Here is a 23,196-nt window from a genome sequence, read left to right as displayed (position 1 = left end):
CTAAATTGCTTGATTCGTGCAAGGTGGCTGCTATTTGCTATGGCCTAATGCTTTTCCCATTTTATTTTTTCCCGGCTGAACTATTATCTTGCACAGTGAGGCAAGTCTAACACCCTGTAATTGCTGTGAGAGGCTGGCGCATCCCGCTGCCGCACAAGCCAGCCCACTGCATCTCTAGGGTCTTGTCTCGCTGCCCGCAAAGTGTTGCAAAAGCTTCTGCAGATTCCCATTGTGCTCACTTGGCAGCTCTGTTAGAAGTGCCTCCAGCCATTGGCTTCCCAAAGTGCTGATTCAGTTCAGTGGGCGCAGTGAGAGCCCTTTCGGCAGGAGGCACGTAGCCTTGGACAACGTTCCAAAAACCTTGCTGTAGAATAGGAGTGTCTCTCAGTTCAGAGCCTGCGTCAGAAAAGGCAGCCTCCTAGCTCTCATCATAAAGCAGAGCACTGGGAATCTTACTACGAATCTGACTTCTTCAGCCAGTTTTGGACCTACCCTTCTACTATATCATTTCCACCCCCCACCACCACAAGAGTAAATAGCAAAAGTTAAGGTGAAGTCCCTGAGGAACAGTAACCTCAGGTTTTGGGATGAATTTGCCTCCTGAAATAATCCCAGTTGCCCTAGAGTAGATCAGAGACCAGTTTTCTTTCACTCTGTTTTCCACTTGGACAGTATTAAGCAGAAACGACATAGGTTTAGGGCCTCACCCAAAATACTGCTCATCCCCTAGTGCAGTCCCGGTCCTCATTCTAGGATTCAGTGTCAGCTCTCGGGAGGAGTCCACATCTGTGTGTGGGAAATCAAGCTGTGACTTTTTGGCTACAAGAAAATGGTCTGACCAGCTGAGCTGCAATGACAATAGCTGGCAGAACAGGCAGCAGACAGTGAGCGATGAATCTACTATAAACTGTGACTTGGCAGCAGGGGCAATTACTCTTTGTTTGTGCTCCTTGTTTTAAACCATACATCCCGAGCGGGTTTCAGAGACTGGTACTGTTGATCAGCTTTGTCCCCAACCTCATGAAAGATGGAATTGTTCCCACAGCAGGATTTAAAAAGTCAGCAGTGAGAGGATCAGAGCATATAAAATGGATGGCACCTCACTGCCCACTTTGACCTCCCACCCTTGTTCCTCTCTACAGTTTTATACCCCTGTATGGTGTCTCGTCCGAAATTAGATTCTAAGCACTTTGAGACACGTGCTCTTATTCTTTCTGTGTACAACACGGCCTTGAAGTCTCTAGGTACAACTGTAATACAAATAATTATTAATAATAAGACCATAATCAAGGCTGTATTAATTTTGTGTTGATGCTGAACATTAGAGACTTACAGTAATTATAATGCTATTAAGTCATTTGAAAATAAGTAAATGCAAATCACAGGACTCTAAGTAGGAGCTGAAATTCCTTCTTCACATTCTTCTATTACACAAACATTGGCTGCATAGCATGGAAAACAACCGTGCATCATTTTCAAAAAGTTGGGGCCCAGATCAGGTGTTCTATGTTCTGGGCCAAGGGGACCACACATAACATAGCTGGTTATTCACTTGGGAGATATTAAGCTGTTCTAACAAGGAGGGTTTACATACTCAAACATGCCTTCCTAGTTCTCAGCATTTTTGGAAGCCGTTGTCTCTGCATTTAGTAGTGCCCAGGTAGAAATCATTTTGAAAATGGGAAGATTTCTCTGTAACCATTGACATTACACAGCTAGGGCTATGTCTTCATTACAGAATGTGACTGACTTGGCTGATTTGATGCTGAAGACCACTGGCCCGCCCCAGGCCATGTGTAAGCCAGCACAAAGCCATCACACTTTGGAGTTGCTTTTCTCTCGACTCTTGAACAAGGTTTTAAAATGTGCTGATGTGTACAAAAGCTTTGTTGTGAATTAGAGACTCGTTGCATGTGTTGAGAGTAAGGATGGTAAACACCTTGAAGTCAGGTACTAAAAGACTGTGATCCTGCTAAATTCTAGTCTAAGAGGGTTTGTGGGTAGTTTTATTCTATGCAGATTCTGTTGTGTTTATCTGAGCTTGTCTTGCGTGCTTATACCAAGTGACCTCATGGAATCTGTGTACCCTGTGTTGTAGCCTTTCACACCATTCAGTTTTCGTTGGAGGGCTTGGGGGCCCCAACAAGCTGGTATTTATACTGTAGAACTAGCAAGGAAAGGCCGTGTATATTACAGAAAAATAAGCCAATTGTCGTTCAAATTGTTTGTGTGTAGTAAAGCATCAGATAGAACAAAATGTTCCTGCAGTGTGTAACATCCTTCCTGATGTTCATCTTAATTCTTCTGGCAATTCAATGTCTCCTTTTGATTTAGAGTTAATAAAACCATTCACAAGATTAGATGTTGGTGCGGAAAAAACAAGAGTAACTTCTTTAATTGTAGGCTAAAATTTAAATGGAGGCTGGCTTTTTTCAGTTGTATGTTGACAGTCCGCGTCCTGTCACTGTCTAAGCTAAAGCTGTGTCAAACACAGCCAGGACAAGATCATGGAGCTGCTGAGTTAATAAAGAACCACAGATGTGAAACTGCTCCTCATTTCAAGATGTATGTAGCTGCTGTAGAGCAGTATATTAAATAGCATCCTTTTAATTGTCCCCTTTTAAGTGGTGAACTCTCCCTCCATCTAGCCTGAGAGACAAATATGGTTATTTGAAAAGTCAAAGGGACCCTCCCACTCCCTTCAGTGCCCTCATTAGAGGGGAGTTCTTTATTAGCTCCCTAAACAATGGTCAGTCAAAGAAACTCAGGTTTACCCTGGCTGGAACATCTGTGCCTCCCAACCAGGGATTGGATGGAAGCAGCTTGTCAGGCTGAGTGCCAGCCTGTTCCCTCCACCACGTGAAACAGCAAAGCTGGGAAGTGGTTCCTTCTGGACTACCTGTTGATAGACATGACTGGTGAGCTTTCCTTTCCACAGTACAACAGCAGCTTTACTCAACACCCAATGCACACAGGCTGGTGATCCTGGATGAGAGAAGCCAGATAGTAATGTGGATGGTTTCTAGCATGGGGGACTGGCCAATTCAAGTGGCTGGTAATAGGATATAAAGCCTTTACCTCAAGGCTCCAATTCAAATACATCCCGAGCTGGTAATGACCAAAAATCATTTCCCTTGGTAGCTGTCCATATGGGCCATTGCAATGGTTTTTTGGTCTCCATCCAGTTCTCAGCGTCTGCCTTGCAAAACTTGCTGATCCAGAAAAGATGAATTAATTGGCTCCCTTGTTTGCAATCGCACAAGAGGAGCCAAGGAATGGTTGGGGTATGATGTCACTGAACTGCTTTTTGTACAGGGATGCTCCTTCCATGGCAGCAGTTCAGTTTGGTAAGTCTGGCATGAGTTTTAAATTCACCACACCCAGAAAGGGGATTTCCCCCTTCTTTAAAATGAAAGAAACTACTGGCTCCAACACTCAGCAGGAACTCCCCACCGTGCCACTCAGGCCTGTTGTGGAGTGCTAGAGGCAATGCAATTCCTGCAGGACATGTACTCCCAGATTTGGTGCCAGGGGGCAGATGTCTGCAAATCAGCAGTAGCTGCTGCATCCTTTCCCTCTGCACCTCTTTCATGGAAGTGGTGGGTTTCTATGGGTGGTATGCTCTAAATATGAGATTTTCCTTGGACAGTTCAGTCCATTTCAAAGCTAGCATCATCCTACAAGCCCTATCTTGAGTGGGCCAGAGGCCATCCATATTGTATAGCCTAGATCAGGCCCTTGTTCTACAGAACATGTAGTGAAATGCTTCCCACCTCTATCTATGAGGGAGGCTTATTATAAGAACCAAAATTTGAATACCTGATCCTCTAATGCAGTGGTTCCCAAACTTTAACAGCTCACGAATCCCTTTCACTAAAATGTCAAGTCTCGTGAACCCCCTCCTAAAAATGAACATTTCCATCCCTTACCTCAGCATAAACTATAAAAGCAGTGATCTTGGATATATAAAATTTGTTTTTATGACATGCTTATTACACATTATTTATTAATTATTATTTATCATTACAGTATTTTTATTACATTATGAAAACGGCAACACTCTTCCAAGATCTCACTTCTGTAGCTTGTATTACTTTTGATTAAGCCTGTTATAAGACAAGGCTCTTAGCAGAGGTGCCAGTAGAAAAAAGGGTGCGGGGACGAAGCCCCAGGGCACCCCGGAGCCTGGGGGGGGCACTGCCAGAAAAGTGGGGGAGCCTGTGGGGGCCACCAGAAAAAAAGGGCAGGGACCCACAGGGGGGCGTGCTGACGTGGGGGTGGCATGTCACCCTCATCCCACCCCCCACTAGCGCCTCTGGCTTCTATGTTTCATCACGGAGTATCTGATGTGAAACAGCATGAAGGTATTTAAGAAGCCAACTCAGAGTTCCTCCTACACGAGCATTCAGGTCTTGAGCAGTCCAGGCAAACAACGCATGTTACAACAAAGCTTAAACTTGTTCTTCATAATAATTTTAAAAACAGAAGCAGCCTATTTAATTTTAAAAACAGCAAAAAAAAAAAATCCACCTCTTTTTCTATTTCATAAAAGTACTCTTGAAGTTTAAATATCCTCAGTGTGATAGATCTGCTTAGCTCTTGGAAGTCCCCAAGACTCTGGGCTGCCGGCCCGTGCTGCCTGGGGTCCATACGGACAGTTCTGTCTGCCATTAGGGAATTTTTTCCCTGAGAACACCCTGTAACATTGGTTCATGAACCCCAGTTTGGGAACCGCTGCTCTAATGCACAAGCTCAAACAGTTTCCATAGGACAGCAGCATGTTATATATGTTGCACGTCTTGCAGTTAAAGTGCAGCAAACATGAAAAATGCTAATTTATTTTCCTTCCATTTTTTTAGTTGCCCATTAATACACTTCCTAAGGAGAAAAGACTGTTGGTAAATAATATTTGTTTTGAAAGCCTACTTCAAGGTTCCCTGGAGGTTACCTCTATTCATTAAAAATGCCCATTATAATGGCTCCTCCAAATATGTGGTGTAGGATTTTAGTCTTTTAAATACTGCTGAATTTTAGTTCCCCTCCTCTTCAATTTTTTACAGTTGAGTTTCATGGCATTGGGCCAGCAGAGAGGAATTGAAAAATAATTTATTAATTTAACTCCATTCTAGCACTTACCAGTGTTCAGGCTATAATACAGGTGATGTAATACAATAAAAGGAAGCTAAACTGGGTAAGTCAAGGACACAAAATGAAGTATAATTTATTTCATTAAATAAAATCATAAAAATAAACCTCATTCTATTAATGTTTTTCTAGACCATAAACTTAAAATATAAGGAGTTGCCCCTATTGCATTGGAATTCTGCATTTAGCTTCATCTCGCAGATAATTGGCCCCATTATATAATTCTTCAGTCAACAGTGCTGCCTCCCAGCCGTCAGCATCAGACAGGTGAGCAAGGCCATCACTGGTCTGAGTAAGAGGGCAGTGCCCACATGGTACTTCTGAACATTGTGATGCAGCTGTTACATAAAATACACAAGAGACTCCATATGAATGGAGTGGAAATTCTTTTGCCTGGACACAAGACTGATAAACTATGTCAAAGCCTTGAACATATGTTTTGTAAGATGTTTGTAGCCTCGCTCCATGAGCCAGGCCATTTTCCCTTCAATAACACTCTTAAGATTAAATTCCAAGCTGCCCAGAGTGAATGCTGGTACAAGGTAGCCTGACAGTGTGATAAAGTGGGTTGCTGAAGGGCTGAGCATATTGGGAGATGGTTGAACAATGCAGGCAGGCAGCCAGCCTGGTTGTAGTCCTACGGCTTCGTGATGAAGTTGGGGCAATGTCAGTGGAGCCTGGAAGCCAGGCAAGGGTGATGGGTCTAGAGCCTGTTGTAATCGTGTGCATTGTAAAGTTCATTTAGGTATCCAGCTGGCCATGTTGGGCTGATTGGCTTCAGTGTTATATATTTAAGTTCTAGTCTTCCTGAAAAATGTCATGTAGCAATTTAACCCATCATCAGAATCAAAATAATAAAATTCTGCACTTTGCACCCCTTCTAATTCTATGTTGCTGACACTGGTAACAAAAATAAGAGGCATGAAGAGCCTTCCCTCTGAGGAAAGACTGAAGAAACCGGGACTGTGTAGTGAGGAAACAACTAGTTGGGAACATGAGCACAATGTCCCTGCAGTAATGGAGAGCATAGTGAAGGCAAACTGGCCCTGTTTGGGTTACTTAGACCACTCAGGGTTTTCTTGACACACAGACACCATTGTGATGGGCACATTGGTGGCAGTGGAGAAATCATCTCTTTCAGACAAATCTCATTTTCTTCAGACATTTTTGTTTGACTTTAAACAAACACCTTTAGGCTCAGGAAACTAAGGTGCTTAAGAACATTAAAAAGAAAGAGGAAAATTTTAGGCAGATTTCGTTTTTCTTTAGGCTTCAGTGGCTTCTTCAAGCTTCTGTAGCTTCGATTCTTCTTGTTTGGTTTTTTTAGTTTTATTGCTATGCCCAGCAACTTTAGATTCAGAACTATACAACTGCGAGAACCTATGAACACCTGCTTCTTCCCTGTCTGAGGAGATCTGCAATAGAGCCAACCTGAGATGCAAGCAGTACTTTACTCCAGAGGCTTATTTTATTGCAGAGAATGCAAAAGGGAAAACTGGACCCAGCTGCAGCAAATAAAAACTATTCTGTATTTATAAAGCAGTGAATATGATGTGTTACAGAGGCAGCTTTCCTACTTTCCTCTGGGAGGAGCAATCAGACAGAGGACAATACTGTGTCATATTGTGGCCCCTGTACACTGGGAGAAAAAACCCCAGAACTATGAAAATGCCTTTTCACTCCAAAGCGCCCTGCTGCAGAGGTTAGAACACCAGTAATTTGTGACTGCAAGGAAGTAAACCTCGTTTTTTAAAATGTGAAATCCACTGGAGGACATGAGAAATTTAAACCAAAATAATAGCCTACACTCGGCCTTTTACAGTGGTTGAACTAACTTTTTTTAAAGTCACACCTTTAAGCTGACTTAAATTTTGTGTTAGTGAGTGAGCCAATTAGCTCAGCCCATCATTGACTAGAAGTTAGTGACTCATTAGTCTCTCTCTGTGTGTCTGGCAAGCTTTCAAATATAAGCTTTTTTTACATGAGAGAGGAAAAAGAAGAAAGAAAATCTCTGCACAACCTTTGCCAAACTAAATGAAGGCACCTGAAATTTACCGGTTGGATTTTACTACAGGTTAGAAATTTTCTGGAGAGCTTGAGACATAATTTGGGACACATGAAAAATATCAGCTTGTTGAAGCTTTCTTCTTTGTGAATTTTTCTAGTTATTAACTGCAGTGTTTATACAAACACTAGGAGCCCTGCTTTGTCCCCAGCAGGCTCTCTGGGGCATGCACTTAGAAACTCGTATCATAGCCATGAAGCCCCAGGAATACTCACTGGCTACTGCCTCAAAAAATGTGTAGGGTCTGCAAATATGGAAATGGACATTTGTCATTTGAACAACCTTAACTGTCCTGTGTCACTGCCATGTGCTGTGTATGTGTGTAATGAGGTGAGAAAGATATGAAAGTGGAGATGTGCCAAAGAGCAGCAGAATTTGTGGATGGTTTTGAATCCCAAGTCACAGTGGGAACGGGTTGGAAATTTAGGAACCTCCCCCAGAGCATTCATGAAAAATAGATGCAATCTGGAAGGGTTTTCATGCCAAGGCAATATGATGCCATCCCTCTCCCTTCCAGTTCTCATATCTGGCTTTTAAACAGATTTGTATTTTACGTTCAGTCAGATGATTCCACGTTCTCCACTGCTCCCGACATGTCTTTGACCTTGCAATAGACTCTCCAGAAATAGGGTTTTTCCTCTTTCTGGCAAGAGGCAGTTTTTCTGCTTTGCTTGATCTCCATCACCCATCTCTCGTCCCTTCTCTTCTGTTTTTCATTTCCCTCCCCTCTTCTCTAACCAATTCTTCCCTCACCCACCAGATTAACTCTTCCCTCTACTTGCCAAGGAGACTAAGGTCAGTCTTAATGTTCACACTGCTCACGCCTGAGTGCTTAACTGTGCAAACTTAACATGTTGTATTAGCATGCTTTTTTGCATCTAATTATCTAAAATTGTCATAATAATACAATACAGGCAGGAAATTATATACAATACTACAGCCAAGGACCCACGAACTCTGCAACAAGCTGGAACTAAACTCAGTGGCAAGAACTGTAGTGTTTGCAGCAGCGTCATATAAATTTGAAATGAATAATAGAATTGATTCAACAAGCTCTGTTGTTTCCATTGCTATTAATTTCAGTTTGTTTATGCTGGTCACATTTTCAGTCTGCATTATGCCACACTTGTTTGTATTGACAATGCTGAAATGAATCTGAGTGGCCACTATACCGTCGCCTCTTCATTGAGGGAATGAAGAGGAGAAGCTAAGGTAGAGGTTTGGCAGTTTGGGACTTTTGGAACCGGGGGGAGAGGGCAGGGAGGACGACACCATTTGGGTTTATGGGATATTCATACCTCTATGGTGTTTCAGCTAAAATGACCAGCAGTGAAATATAGTCAATGTTGACACAAATCCCTAGCTTTAGTTTTCAGTTAACCACCAATGTGTCCGTTCCCGGCTCTCAGCTACTATTTAATCTGTCTGCAGATGCCTGAAGACACCCTTGCCCTGATTTACACTCTGTGGTTTTTAAATTATTTTCACAGTTATTTTTTAATGAAAGCCTAGTTCAGTGGCACAGTTGTGCAGGAAATGATGCATTTGGCAATAAATTCAGCGGCTACAGAATCATGGATGCACAAGTCCTTATCTGCCATGCACATGCTGTAAGTTACATGCTGTACTATTGTGTAAAACAGACTGCATTTAGATCAAATCATTGTTTTGCATTCAGGTAGATGAGAAATATAGAGTAGCAATTTCCGCCCCTCAAAATTTCCCTCCTAGTATTATGGTGGAGCCTAAAGGCCCTAATTAGTATTAGAGACCAATTGTAGTAGGCTCTGCACATGTACCTTTGAGACAGTCGCTATCCCAAAGAGCTGACAGTCTAAGTAGAGAAGACAGACACAGGGTGGGAGAAAAGAAGGATTATCATCAACATTTTACAGATGGGAAGCTGACACACAACGGCATTACGTGACCTGCCCAAGGTCAAACAGGAAGTCTATGGCTGAACTGGGAATTAAACCCAGATCCCCAGTCCAGTGCTTTATCCACAGCATCATTCTTTCTATTTGAGCCTTTTATACACTAGGGATAACTTGTGTTGGACAGCTTATTCCTTCATCCTTCCACCTCCCTAGTCTTTCTTGCGTGAACAGAGAGTAACAATACCTGAAGTCTGAAGGTGCAAACAATTAGATGTTTATTGGGGTGAACTTCCAGCAAGCTTAATTCCAAGTTCCTTTTTCCATATTTTTGAATCCCAACTTACTTCCTGTTTGCCCCTAATTTATATAATAATATTCTCAGCTATACCTTAGCCAATCATTTTACTGAAATCTATGTAACCAATCCTAACATATTGTAACATAATTCTCTAACCAATTGTATCCCACTACCCTAATTAACTTACACCTAGCAAAATTAATTATACAGCAGGCAGAAACAATTAGAGAACCAGACAGCTTAACAGTAGAACAGTGGGGGCCATAAAGATAAAACATATAGAAATGAGGGTTTCACAACCATAACTATTGAGAAGTGAGTTCTTGCCCGACAGGATGGTATCCAACTAAGTTTTCTTTAACCATCTTTATCTGGTGGTGATAGGCATTATCAGGACAGGATTGTATTCCTAACAGCCCAATAGCACCTTATTTCAATGTGATCCTACGCTTCCCAGTTTATGGCTGCCTCTACTGTTTAAGCAAGGCCTTAGACTAAGAACCAGGCCTCAGACTATCCTAGTGAGAGACAGCCCATACACAGGTGGACTGTGTTTTTGATTCTTTGTTTTATACCTCTATAACTAGCTAAATGATAAAAATACACCCAAGTTCTTAAAGTATAGGCCTTTACAGGCAGGCCTGCATATCTATATCCCAACAACTTGTAGTATTATGAAGTCTTATTAGAGTTTTAAAATAGCCTGATATATTTTAAAGGAGGTACAAAGGGAGGCAGGGTTAAGCTAGGCATTCATTACATCATTAGTGGACTCCCCCCTTCCCAGCCATAATGTTCCACTGACAAGTTTGGTGCAATTAATTCTGCTATTTTTTAAAGGGGTAAATAGGCCACATTCTAATGACACCTCTATCTCGATATAACGCTGTCCTTGGGATCCAAAAAATCTTACCACGTTATAGGTGAAATCATGTTATAGTGAACTTGCTTTGATCCACTGAAGTGCACAGCCCAGCCCCCCCGGAGCACTGCTTTACCGCATTATATCCAAATCCGTGTTATATCGGGTGGCGTTATATCAAAGTAGCGGTGTATCTCGCTTGCAGAGCTCACAAGCTCTGCTAGTGAAACTTATGGAGAATCTTTCAACTGAACCTATTCAGATTGGAGAGCTTTTAAATTCTGTAATCTGTATCGATTTGTCTATCCTTGCCCTGAGCCCATCCACCCTTATGTAAGGCCTTGTAAACTCTGCAAGTCAAACAAAAAGGCTCCCTGCTTAACTGCTCCAAAGTCTTTAGGCCCAAATCCTGCCCTCAGTGCAGAGATGGGCGGCAGGTTAGGGATTTCCTTGAAAGTAATCTCTCCTTCCTCCCACAGGCTGTGGAGTGGCAGTAAAGTCATTTGATGGCCACTAACCCAGTTTCCGAGGCGGCACTCTTGTGAAGGGCTCAGGGTGCTGGAAGAAATGGTCACTGGATCTGTGAAGCAATAGCTCCTTTTCCCATTTCCCCCCCCACGCCCCTAGCTGGGCTGCACATCATGCAGGGACAACAAAGCACTTACATGAACTTTAAAATTCCTCTTTATCTGCACACTGATGAAACTTTTGCTGGACATCTCTCAGGTCCAGGATATGGATGACAGAGCAAATGCACTTCCGTCCAGAATAGCCAATAGCTTAGTGATTAGGGCACTTCCTTGAGCTGGGAAACCCTCAAGCTCTAGGCCCTGCTCTACCTGATTTGGAACAGGGGCTTGAACCTGGGTCTTCCTCATTGTAGGCAAGTGCCCTAATTGCTGGCCTATAGAGTCAGTCTCTCTCTTTCTCTCTGGCCCAATGACTTTTTATACAAAGTGGAACAGCTCCACTGTTTCTATAGCCCAGTGGGATGTAGGTGAGCCAGATTCAAATCCCTACTCCAAACTCGGCAGAGCAAGGACTAGACCAGGGGTGAGCAAACTTTTTGGCCCGAGGGCCGCATCAGGTTTCATAAATTGTATGGAGGGCCGGTTAGGGGAGGGGTTTGTGGCCCCGTCCCCCACCTCCTATCTACCCCCCCCCGGGACTCCTGCCCCATCCAACATCCTGTTCTCTGATGGCCCCCCCCGGGACCCCCTCACTCCCTATCACCTGACCACCCCCAGACCTCTGCCAGCCCGTCCAACCCCTCCTCTCATTCCTGACAGCCCTCCCCCCTGGAACCCTTGCCGCATCCGCACACACCCCACTCCATATCACCTGACCGCCCCCCCCATCCAACCCCTCCTCTCATTCCTGATGTGCTCCCTCTCCCCTCCCGGGACCCCTGCCCCATTCACACACACCCCGCTCCCTATCACCTGACCGCCCTCGGACCCCCCGCCACCCCATCCAACCCCTCCTCTCATTCTTGATGGCCCCCCCGGGGACCCCTGCCCCATCCAACCACCCCTTTCCCCTGTCCCCTGACTGCCCCCTGCCACCCCATCAACCCCCCCTCCTTCCTGACTGCCTCCCCCAGGACCCCTGCCCCCATTAACCCCCGTTCCCCCTCCAACCGCCCCAACCCCTATCCACACCTCTGACCCCGACCATCACCCCGAACACCTCTGCCCTCTACCCAACCTCCCCCCCTTGCTCCCTGTCCCTATACTGTGCTGCCTGGAGCACCGGTGGCTGGCGGCACTACAGCTGTGCAGCCTGGCTGGAGCCAGGCCACCCCGCTGCCACTGGGTCAGGCCAGGCTCTGTACTGCCCCAGGAGCTCACAGCCCCGCTGCCCAGAGCATTGCACCAATGGCAGAGCGAGCGAGCTGAGGCTGTGGGGGACGGGGAACAATGGGGGAGGAGCCAGGGCTAGCCTCCTGGGCCAGGAGCTCAGGGGCCGGGCCAGATATGGGCCATAGTTTGCTCATCTCTGGACTAGACCCTGGGTGTCCCAAACCCAGTTGAGTGCCATGACCTCTAAACAGCACCACCATAATTCTGTTGCAGGGACTGCCCTCTGCAACCACAAGGTGGGAGAAATGATTTGCCCTTAATAGCAGTTCAAGGTTAAGCCTCTTAGAGCAGTTTAGCTGCAGCCCCCACCACCCAGTGCAGATTTAAGCACGCAACAGTTTCCACTGAATTTAAATAGTCATGCCAATAAAACTGCTGAAACAATATTCTTAGACTTACCTTACTTTTTAGGTATCAATGAGATCTATGCATCAAGCCAAATTGAAAAGAAATCAGGTAGTAGCTTTAAAATTATGCATGATGCAAGATAAATGCATGTTTACCAAATGCTTTCTAAACCGTGGACAGGCAAACTCATTTAGGTTCAACAGCTTCATTTTCCCCTAATAAAGGACTCTTTAAAATAGGGGGGAAATGCTATATTAAATATTTTTAACCTGTAAATTTTTTTTTATATATTTCTATGGGCTGGTTGAATTTTTACTTAAACAAGTTTTCACAGAAAGTGTCTGCTTTCTGCAGAAAATGTTGACTTTTAATTTAAAAAAAAAAGTAGATTGTCAGCTGAACACAAAACATTAAATTTTCAAATTAACTCTAAACTTTTTATGAGAAAAATATCCATTTTTCTAACTAGCTCAAATATTTGTTGTACACTTCAACATTTGGAGGGTGATATTCCATAGTTATATAAACAAATCATATACTATATTTGTTTGAATGTCTTGTATTAATCCTTATCCAAACACACTAATTTAAATCTTATTTACTGTGTTTAATTTAATTGTCTTGCTGTATATGTAGTTGACAAGATGTTTGAAAGGATTAATATCCTAATTAGTAGTCTATCTTGCATTGTATTTTAGTTGAAATCCTCTCCCTCCTTTCCCACTTCTATCCCCTTACTTGTTTTGTTACAAGTCTTCTTTTAATCTGTAGAGTTTATTCTTTGGGTTTCTCTATGAAATAACTCCGCAGTTACTTTATTTTTAAAATTCACTTTTTATTTAAATTAGCTTATCTTTCTCATATTATGATGAACAAGAGCAGGTGCTGAAGTACTATGTCATCTTTTAATTAGTGAAGAAAGTCTGGGATTATTTAGGAACATTATGAAAAATAAAAGGAGGCTATTTATGGAAAAATGTCATGTAGCTGAGTTATTAAAACAAAATTAACAAAGTGTACTTTAAGGAAAACACAGCATAAAATTTATATTCCTCTTCCAAAAGAGGAATATAAAATAAAATGTTACCAGACAGAGAAAATGCTGGTTTATACTAGTTTGTCCTCTGAACAGACAAAAGATAAACGTGTTTGAACAATTTTCACTATCCTTTTTAGTAAATTTGCATTTAATAGAACAGAACTCAAAGGATCAGTTGTATAAAAATAGCATTTTGGCATCTACATTAAGTGGAAAAAAATAAGTACTGACATCCAAGAGTCAATGCTTTTGGCATGGTTTTTATTCTATGGTAAATATTAAAATAAACTCAGGTCTGCAAGGCATAATTAAAAAAAATCCACTTGAGAGGAAAAAGACCATTATGCATCACTGTACTAAAGTTGCCATTGATAATAGTGACAGTTCCAGAGACACTGGACCTTGTTTTGATCTCTTGGATTTATGTGCCTGTGTCCTGGATCAGGCTGCATATTTCCTAGGCACGCTGAAGGACACCTAATCTGCCCTATAATCTTCCTTATTTGGTGACTGGCAAAATAACAGATATGCATAATTTAAACGGAGTGTTATGCAGCTGCTTTAAAACAGGGACATGAGGGCGGGATATAGCATGTTTTCTTGATCATCAAGGAACATTAAGTTATTATCCACTGAACCTGCATAGTTAGAACTGTAACACAGCGCTAACGATGAAAGTGGTGGGCTGATTTACATATTGCCTAATTTCAGGTACACCTTTGAATACAAGAAGTAGGTGTTCATTTGTCTATTGGCCAATCAAATTAACTTTCATAAACTCTTTATTCCGTTTTTCCACAATGAAGATAATTTAGGTGTCACTGTTAATTTTATTATGCAAATTCTAAACTGCATAGGCATCACCCAACTTCTCACTCTGAAGAAAGACACAAATTAAGGATTTAATTCACAAAAGAATTTCCTTTAATTATTCCTAGAAGTAGCACTGCAACTTTTTCACAAAGACTAAAAGCCTTCTGTTTGTGAGGAGCCAGGAAACAGTTATTTGTAGATCAGTAGTTGCGTGCTGGCTTAGAATGAATTTTCATGTAAAATATCCTCTATCTGGGACTTAGAATATTTTTGAAGAGCCTTTAAAAACATCCAGGGAATCCCTTTTATTTATTAAAGAACTAGAAAAACAGCACAATTTATCTTAAATTAACTTCAACTTTATATAAACAAATAGTCGTCCTCCTCCAACCAGTCCAATGAAAGACAGTAAAACTTTCTGGATAGTAAGCCAACCAATAAACACACTGACAAGAGAACAAACTAATGTACAGTGTACAATTCAAATACTTTGCTAATGTGCCTCTTAAAAGATTTCACATATGAATGCTGGAAGTCATTTTTGTTCCACTCAGTTTCTATGTAAGGGTACACTTCAACTTCCAGTCCACAAAAAAGTATGTCAACTTCTAGCTAAACTTCCCAGGCATGTCTGCATATTACCACAGCCACTTAGAGTTAATCCAAAGAATATAAAAGCAACAGAGGCTAAATATCAAAAAACACTTGTATAATTGTAGCTCTCGAAGCACAATGGAAACTGTGCATCTACAAGCCTTCTCTTGCCTTTCAGTTTCTTCCAGCCTGGAAGAGCTTTGAAGGCATTTTTCATCTTTAATATTACAGTCAACAACTGAAATGTACAAAAAACAGAGAAGTCAATGTTATAGTTCTCACAGCACCTCTATTAGGGCACCATTGCAATTATACAATATTCTGGAGAATAAATATTTTCCAGTTACTACATATGTGTAAAGGGGCAGTATATATGCTGTAAGAGCCATAGTTTGAACTTCCAGCCTATTGTGTCTAAATTCTTGAGTATAATATGGCATTAGGTCACTTGCACTAAACATATACATTTATGTATAAGTGTTGCTTTTTCTTTCTTTTGAACAAGTTTTTATTTACTTTCCTTCCAGACATCTGAACAAAGGTCTATAGGGCAGGCCTCTCTGAAAATTAGATCCCAGATACTGGTATCTCAGGTTTACCCTATAGCATAGTTAAGGCAGTGTGTTATACAAACGCTAATTATCACTATTTATCTTTAGTATCTGAAGTTGCCAGACATGTTAAAAAATGCCAGTCCCGAGTTTCATCTGCAGTAACATAACCTAAGCCAAGGGGGAAGAAATGCTCTTGTCACAATGCAAACTTCCTTGATGTATCTAATGTGATAGAGAAAGAAAACAATGAGAGACTGCATTCTGTCACAAACGTTTACTCATGTTAGGGGCCCTGCTGCCAATAAACTAATCTCAAGATGCTAAGGCCTAGATGAGGCCCAATTATACTTCAGTCCGGTGTGAGGCTGGCCTGTATTTGTTCTGAAATGTTTTATTCATGCACAAAATTGGATTTCAGCACTATTATTCTACAGAAGCTTTTCAAAGCACACAGATATTTACTCTCTACTCTGACTTCTGAAACACAGCAAGAGTTCTAATGCTGAAGCAAGATATATGCATAACACTATTCAGACCTGTAAAAACAAGAACAAGGAGACAGCAGGATCTAGAGGATTGGATCTCAGTCCTATGCCTAGGAACTCCTGAGCTCAGCCAGGGGTTTACTGTGTGATTTTTAACCAAGTCAGTCTGTCTGCTTCCCCATTTATAAAATAGGGTAATAGTATCTACCTACCTACCAGGGAATATTGTGCGGGTTAACTGTTTGTATAGCAGTTTGAAGATGTAAAGCACTATCATTTCTTCAGCGCATTCTATATTGACAACCTGATCACTGGACCAAGGAGTTTACAAGGTATAGTTCTGTGTTTAATTATACAAGCACTTAGAGCTAAGGATTGATATTTTCAAATGACATCAAAATGAGGGTTGCTTGAATGAAGGCTAGCTGAAATCAGTCTAGCTAATTATTACAGTATGGAAGGAAGCACCCAGAAAAACAATGGAGACTTTACCAGCTCCCCTCAGCAAATTTGCCTGCCATTTACTCAGGGAGTAGATCATAACTGTCAGTTATGAAGAGAGAATTGTATAGAGTAGAAGATGACTCTGGGCCTTGCTGGATTTTCTACATAGTTTCCATGGCCGGAAGGGATCACATTTTAAGCGTATCTTTTAGAAAAACGTCTAATCTTGTAAACCTGCCCCTCTTTAAGAGGAAGAGCTGCAGGATAAATGGTGAGTACAAGGTTCAAAAGCAACCAGAGTTTGGTGGAAAGTACCTGCTCTTTGCATCCAGGGAATCCTGCAGGTTCAGCAGTTAACTATTGTTCACTTTGCCATTAGAGTGACAGAACCTAACTGTGGTATCAGGAATCCATTTAAAAAATGCTTGGTAGGATTTATACTCTGCAGAATAGCTCAACAAAATATGAAAGGAAATGCACACTTCTCCCAACACACGTGCTTATCAGATAAACTGAAGGGCTGTGACCCTGTTATAACACAGAGTAAGGTAATAGATTAACACTTCAGACTTCTAATCAATTATAATGTCTTATCCTCTTAACAATAACTCTGTCTTAGTTGAACAGATCATTCCTTTCAATGAACAGCTGCCCAGTATGAAACATATCAGTAAATGTCACTTCTTGTGTAGGTTGTCAACCTAAAATGCCAGTGTTACAACATAACAGCATTCTAAGAGCAGATTTCATAAATATTATTAACAGCAATTCCTAAATCTTCAATAATGTTTATTTCATTAATAGATTTTTCAGCAAATATAAGAGTTCAAATAATAAACTACAAGGTTTAATAAGCACTTATTTGTATTGTATTTGCTTTTTTCTCATGCAAAAGACTATATACAATCATAAAAGGAAACTACCAAGAACAGATGTAAGTGTGCTAAGACAATTACATAAGTATTTCCTACAAAGAAAACAAAACTATTAAAATAGGCATCACAAACCTATAGCTGACACTGAGGGAAAACAGGACTCCCAAAGAGAATTGTGCACCTACTGAGTTTATTTTAAAAAGATGTAAACTCACTCTTGATGACGCACTTCTAAGTGCATGTAAAAATAGTTTAGTAATGATCTATTGGAACTAGAAAACAAACTGAGTTATTTCATTTCACATCTTGGGCTGCTTTTGAAGAAAATGTTAAATTTTTTCAGTGTCTAATCGAGTGGTTCCCAAACTTGTTCCGCTGCTTATGCAGAGAGAGCCCCTGGCGGGCTGGGCAGGTCTGTTTACCTGCCGCGTCCACAAGTTCGGCCGATCATGGCAGCCCCTGGCCAGGGTTCACTGTTCCAGACCTATGGGAGCTAAGGGAAGCGGTGCGGGCTGAGGGACATACTGGCCACAGCTTTCAGCAGCTCCCATTGGCCTGGAGCAGCAAACTACGACCACTGGGAGCCACGACTGGCCAAACCTGTGGACGCGGCAGGTAAACAAACTGGCCTGGCCTGCCAGGGGCTTTCCGTGCACAAGTGGTGGAACAAGTTTGGGAACCACTGTCCTAATCTATAACAAAGGTTGAAATTGAACTGAATTTTTAAGTCCATGAATTTTATCCCTCAGTGTGCCATAAAGAGCTATTAAAAAAAATTGCAGGAATGTAGTAGTGCTTTGAAAAAAAAAAAAGGACAAGGGAAAACAGGATACAAAGTTAAGCTATGCATTCAGCAGGGAGAAATACATCTTGTATAAGAGTCTTCCTTCACATCTTTTACAATTCTTCCTCTGCTTTTCTATTTTGGTCAACATTATTTACAACACAGAGAGCAATGTCTTCCTTGAACTTTCATGAACTCCAGCAGCATAAGCTAGCTCAGTAGTAATAGTAGTTCAAAAACAAATCCCACCCAGATTGCATGCTTTTCTTCCATTATGGATGACCATAATAAGCAACACTCCTCCCAAGCAAGGGACACAATAAGCATCAGAATTTCAAGAACACCCTGGCATGTATGCACACAGTCATTGCCATGTGCTTCAGAGACAAAGCAAACTTCCATTTCCCTGAACTATTGATTTAAGATAATAATATAATGGGATAATGTCAGGGACAAGGTGGGGGGAAAACAATGTTCACCGAGCAAAAAAGAATTGGAGGGAGAAACAAAATCATGTTGTCTGTGGGCTCACTAGAGATTGTTTATAGAATTTTATTACTCACAAAGGTCATACCTTCATTAATTTGCACTACAAAATGACATCAACAGGCTCTCTAAAACCAATATCCATTACCTAAAGTTACATAGAAAATTGAGCAAAATAAAACCCCAAATCTGGCATTCAAGTTAAATGGTTTTAGTGGATACTTAACAGCAAAATACCATATTAATAGCGGCCGTAATGAGGCCTTGGATTGTAGGAGTTGTAGCCATAGTCATACTGGGGGTAGTAAGACTGTCCTTGTCTGTGCTGTTGGTAGCTGTTACCCCAGCTTCTTCCTGGCCACTGATTAGATCTATTACCACCTTGCCAGTCATGCCTGTCCCCTCTGCCTCTGAACTGCCTGCCATCTTGAAACCTGTAATAAAAAGAAATTTGCATAAACACCAGCTCTGAGATTTTAAAGAGAGAAGGTTTTGAATTCTTTCACAAACAAACTATTTTAGTGTATTCCTAAAATCTGGCTCCAATTATTTAAAAATACACACACAACTGCTAATCCTTTTTAGGGCAAAATACATGTCAAAGATATGATTATTCAAAGCTATCCTCCAACCCAAGATACGAAGATAGGTCAACTACTTACTACTAAGCAACAAACTACTGGCTGTCTTACAGGGAAAAAAATTTCAGCCTTTGTACTAACCATTCAAAATGAAATAAAAGGAATGGATTACTAAAATTTAGCTAAAAAAAAATCACAGTTAATTCATAAAACAGATTTTTAAAGAATAACTTCTTCAATCATTTTTGGTAAACTGTAATTTACAACTTAAGTGTGAAGTTACTGACAAGTTAGCAGAATGATGAAAACATTGGAATTGTTTATTTTTTAGAAGAATAAAGCTCCCATCCAGCAAGCACACTTAAGCACCTTCTTAACTTTATGCATATGAGACATTCTATTAGTATGTCTAAGTGTTTGCAGGCCTGGGGCCTAAGTAACTTAATATGAAATCTGGTCCCAGCAGTACTAAAAAGGAAAAAAAAAAAATTGCCTGGGCAGCAAATGCTGGAATTGTCCTTTTTTCCAGCCCCCAAAATCAAGTGTCAGTATCCAAGCTTAAGGGAGCAACACTCCCAGCCTGGAGACAAACAGTATAATTCAAAACATTTCTGGCGGCATATAATATGATCTTCCAATGCACTTGCAAGAGGGAGATATATTCTATGGTCCTTACAAATAGACAAAAGTAGTGCAATCTAGCCTAGTCACAATATATCAAATGTTATCTGGGTTGCAAATTATATTTTTGCTAGTTGTACAAAAAAGAGAGGTATGTCACTGGTGTGCTACTTGGCAGAGTCCATTTTTCTGTTGACAATTATGCTTCCGAAGACAAGCTGTTTGTTGTTTAGAAGACAAACCTCTGATCTTTCCCCTTTCAAAAAAAAAAAAAAAAAAAAAATCAGTTCATGGCCAAGCAGCAACAGGCCCCAAGGGCAATGATTTAAGTGGTTCAAGCTCATTCTTTACAGAATAGCAGTCTGCCTCATACTCTTATATAGAATGAAAAAAACACAGTCAGTATTAGTTTAGCAAAATCCTATCTTTGACCCTGGAGAGAAATGAATTTCTTTCAAATCAAGAAACCTGCCAAATAATGGGGAGCATACAGCAAACCTGCTTCTCTTTATTCTAAAGCAGAGAAACATCTTAGAGTGCTAGCTATGACATCAAAATGTGTTTGTGAAACTAACAAAGATTTAAAAATCAGTACCAATCTCTATTTCTTTGGTTACCACCAGATCTGTTTTTCCATTCTTCTACTAGAGGAGGCGGATCTGTTGGGCGTTTTAAATACTCTTGATATTCCTCATCATCTGCTGTAAATCGATGAGAAAACATCTCTTCATAATTCAGAGGAACTTCAGTTGAGGAAGTCATTGTGAAATACTATTAGACATAAAATACAATTGCAGCAGCTTAAAAAAGACATGAAAAAGGACAGTTACCAAATCCACGTAGTGAAAATTGAGGTAAGAAAGTGTTACATTTTAAAATGTTATGTATTGGACTGACAATCCTGATACTGTCTCAACTATTCTGTAAATGAAGATTCAGGTAAGTATTAACTAATTTCCTTTCACTGCTTTAACTTTGTACTGGACCACTTCTAAGACAGAAAAAGTAGTCCAGTCTCCATGTGTTTACAATGACACCTACAGTGGGATTGCCACCAGACATTCAAAATGTAACGGGAGATTTTTGAGAGACATCTATCTACTAGAAACTGAACTGAAACCATCAACTTATTACTCCTCAGCAACCTAACAGAGACAGCTATTATACAGCAGTTATGTTTAGGTCACTTCCGACCTGGGTTGTATTACAATCAGTCAAATAAAGGCCTCATGTTTCCCTCTGAGAGCCATTTGGGAACAATTGGTGGACTCCAGGCATCACAGCTGTGACCTGCCCATAGCAAGAGAGATTTTTTGGGGGAGGTGGGGAGTGGGGACAGGAGTCAAGCTGAGACACAGACAGCAATGCATGGGGCACTGGTAGAGACCTCCCTCCCCTCGCACACAACCTCTCCAGCCTCAAACACAGCCTTTCACTCTTCCACAGCCCCTGCCCCCTTCCCCACAGACACAGCCCCACAGCCTCCTGCACCCTCCAGTCCTCATAGACACAGCCCCCCCGACATAGCCCCTCCAGCCCCACAGACACAGCCCTCCCATAGCCCCCTCCAGTCCCACACACAGCCTCTCCATCTCCACAGACACAGCCCCTCCCCCTTCCAAGGCCTCCACAGACACAGCCCCACAAACAGCCTCTTGCCTCCCCAGTCCCCATAGACAGCCCCCCCCGACACAGCCCCCTCCAGTCCCCCAGACACAGCCCTCCCACAGCCCCACAGACACAGCCCTCCCACAGCCCCCTCCAGTCCCACACACAGCCTCTCCATCTCCACAGACACAGCCCCTCGCCCTTCCAAGGCCTCCACAGACACAGCCCCACAAACAGCCTCCTGCCCCCCAGTCCCCACAGACACAGCCCCCCCCAGACACAGCCCCCTCCAGTCCCACAGACACAGCCCCCCCCAGACACAGCCCCCTCCAGTCCCACAGACACAGCCCCCCCCAGACACAGCCCCCCCAGTCCCACAGACACAGCCCCCCCAGACACAGCCCCCCCAGTCCCACAGACACAGCCCCCCCCAGACACAGCCCCCCCAGTCCCACAGACACAGCCCCCCCCAGACACAGCCCCCCCAGTCCCACAGACACAGCCCCCTCCAGTCCCACAGACACAGCCCCCCCCAGAAACAGCCCCCTCCAGTCCCCCAGACACAGCCCCCCCCAGACACAGCCCCCTCCAGTCCCCCAGACACAGCCCCCCCCCAGACACAGCCCCCCCCAGACACAGCCTCCTGCCCCCCAGTCCCCATAGACACAGCCCCCCCAGACATGCCCTCTAGCCCCAGACACAGCCCCCCGCCCTCCCACAGCCCCTCCAGTCCTCATAGACACAGGCCCACAAACAGCCTCCCGCCCTTCCAAAGCCCCGATAGACACAGCGTCACCCCCCCCCCCAACGCCTCCTCCCCTCCAGCCTTCCCTCAGAGCTCCTCGCCCTCCCACAGCGCCTGCAGCCCCCTCACCCAGAGCCCTCAGCAGCCACGGTCCGCAGCCTTCCCGCAGCACGAGCCCTTCCTCTTCCGGGCCCGGGCCTCACCCCGCCCCGCTCCGCTTCCAGCTTCCGCCGGCGCGGGGGGAGGAGGGGCGGGAGAGGCTGTGAGCCGTAGGGAGCGGTGGGTTCTGAGGCGGGCGGGGCAGCGCAACGATCTCCCGCCCAGGGCTGGGCCTCTGCGCTGGACGTGCCCGTAGCAAGGCGCGCTGAGTGCAGGTCATTCAAGACAGGTGAAAAGCCCTTGGGTTTGGGTCACAGCCCCAGCCCCGTGTGTAGTTCCCAACATCCCTAGTCTGCAAACACCTGCGCAGGTGAGTGGGCGAGGGGACGCAGTGGGGCTGCTAACGTGCATGGAGTTACTGACGGGCATAGGTGTTTGCAGTTGCCGAAGCCTTTCTTTGCAATTCGAGCTCTTGATTATTATTTAGTCAGGGCACCTAGACTAGTCAGCATCTGCCTCTGCTGTACTTTACCTCCGGGGATAAGCCTTCTTTAAGACAAAGAACTGCGTCTGACCCAATGGGTATTCACCCACAAAAGCTTATGCGCCAATACATCTGTTAGTCTTTAAGGTACCACAGGACTCTTTGTTGCTTTTTACAGATCCAGACTACCAGGGCTACCCTTCTGAAACTAGTTAGTTGTTTCCTCTTCCTCTAGATCTCTTTGATGTGAAATTTCTCAGGCCAGTTCAATCAAGTGTGTTTCCCGCATGTGAGCAACTTTACATACTTGTTACCTTAGGAAAGGTAGTTTTCACTGTCAGAGCTCATTGAGTACGGCACATGCAACCTCCTCTGTATTTTAATGTATGGCTTTTATTTAGTATAGGATGCGATATGCTTCTTACATCAGTGTAGTGTTAGTGTGTGTGCTTCTCTTCTGGAAAATAGTAACAATATTCTAAACAAAAAAGCAATGCATAAGATACCAGTATTTTCCAACTCTGCTT

At 42.9% G+C, this 23,196-nt stretch overlaps 1 protein-coding gene across 2 annotated transcripts; it reads right to left on the bottom strand.

The window, feature by feature from the left end:
- Nucleotides 1-17,227: 17,227 nt before the first annotated feature.
- On the bottom strand, nucleotides 17,228-22,366 carry RAMAC (RNA guanine-7 methyltransferase activating subunit). Of its 2 annotated transcripts, none has more exons than XM_050966683.1 (3): nucleotides 22,216-22,366; nucleotides 20,329-20,533; nucleotides 17,228-18,965 (listed from the first exon to the last, which is right to left on the bottom strand). In XM_050966683.1, the coding sequence occupies exons 2-3, from the start codon at nucleotides 20,493-20,495 to the stop codon at nucleotides 18,773-18,775; spliced, it is 360 nt and encodes a 119-aa protein (XP_050822640.1). In that variant the 5' UTR covers nucleotides 20,496-20,533; nucleotides 22,216-22,366; the 3' UTR covers nucleotides 17,228-18,772. The 2 variants fall into 2 exon arrangements, with proteins under 2 accessions (XP_050822640.1, XP_050822641.1); XM_050966684.1 differs by having other exon boundaries at nucleotides 20,329-20,504.
- Between the last annotated feature and the right edge of the window lie 830 nt (nucleotides 22,367-23,196).

The sequence above is a fragment of the Gopherus flavomarginatus genome, chromosome 9 (assembly GCF_025201925.1).
Source record: "Gopherus flavomarginatus isolate rGopFla2 chromosome 9, rGopFla2.mat.asm, whole genome shotgun sequence".
NCBI lineage: Eukaryota > Metazoa > Chordata > Testudines > Testudinidae > Gopherus > Gopherus flavomarginatus.
The sequence above is the reverse complement of the archived record's forward strand: the minus strand, read 5'-3'. Positions and strand labels throughout refer to the sequence as shown.

What these genes read in the sequence shown, in the direction of transcription:
- RAMAC (XM_050966683.1), bottom strand. Translation starts at nt 20,495, where the DNA reads ATGACTTCCTCAACTGAAGTTCCTCTGAATTATGAAGAGATGTTTTCT. An exon ending in AACCAAAGAAATAGAGATTG is followed by an intron (nt 18,966 to 20,328) that starts GTACTGATTTTT and finishes TTTTTATTACAG; the next exon opens with GTTTCAAGATGGCAGGCAGT.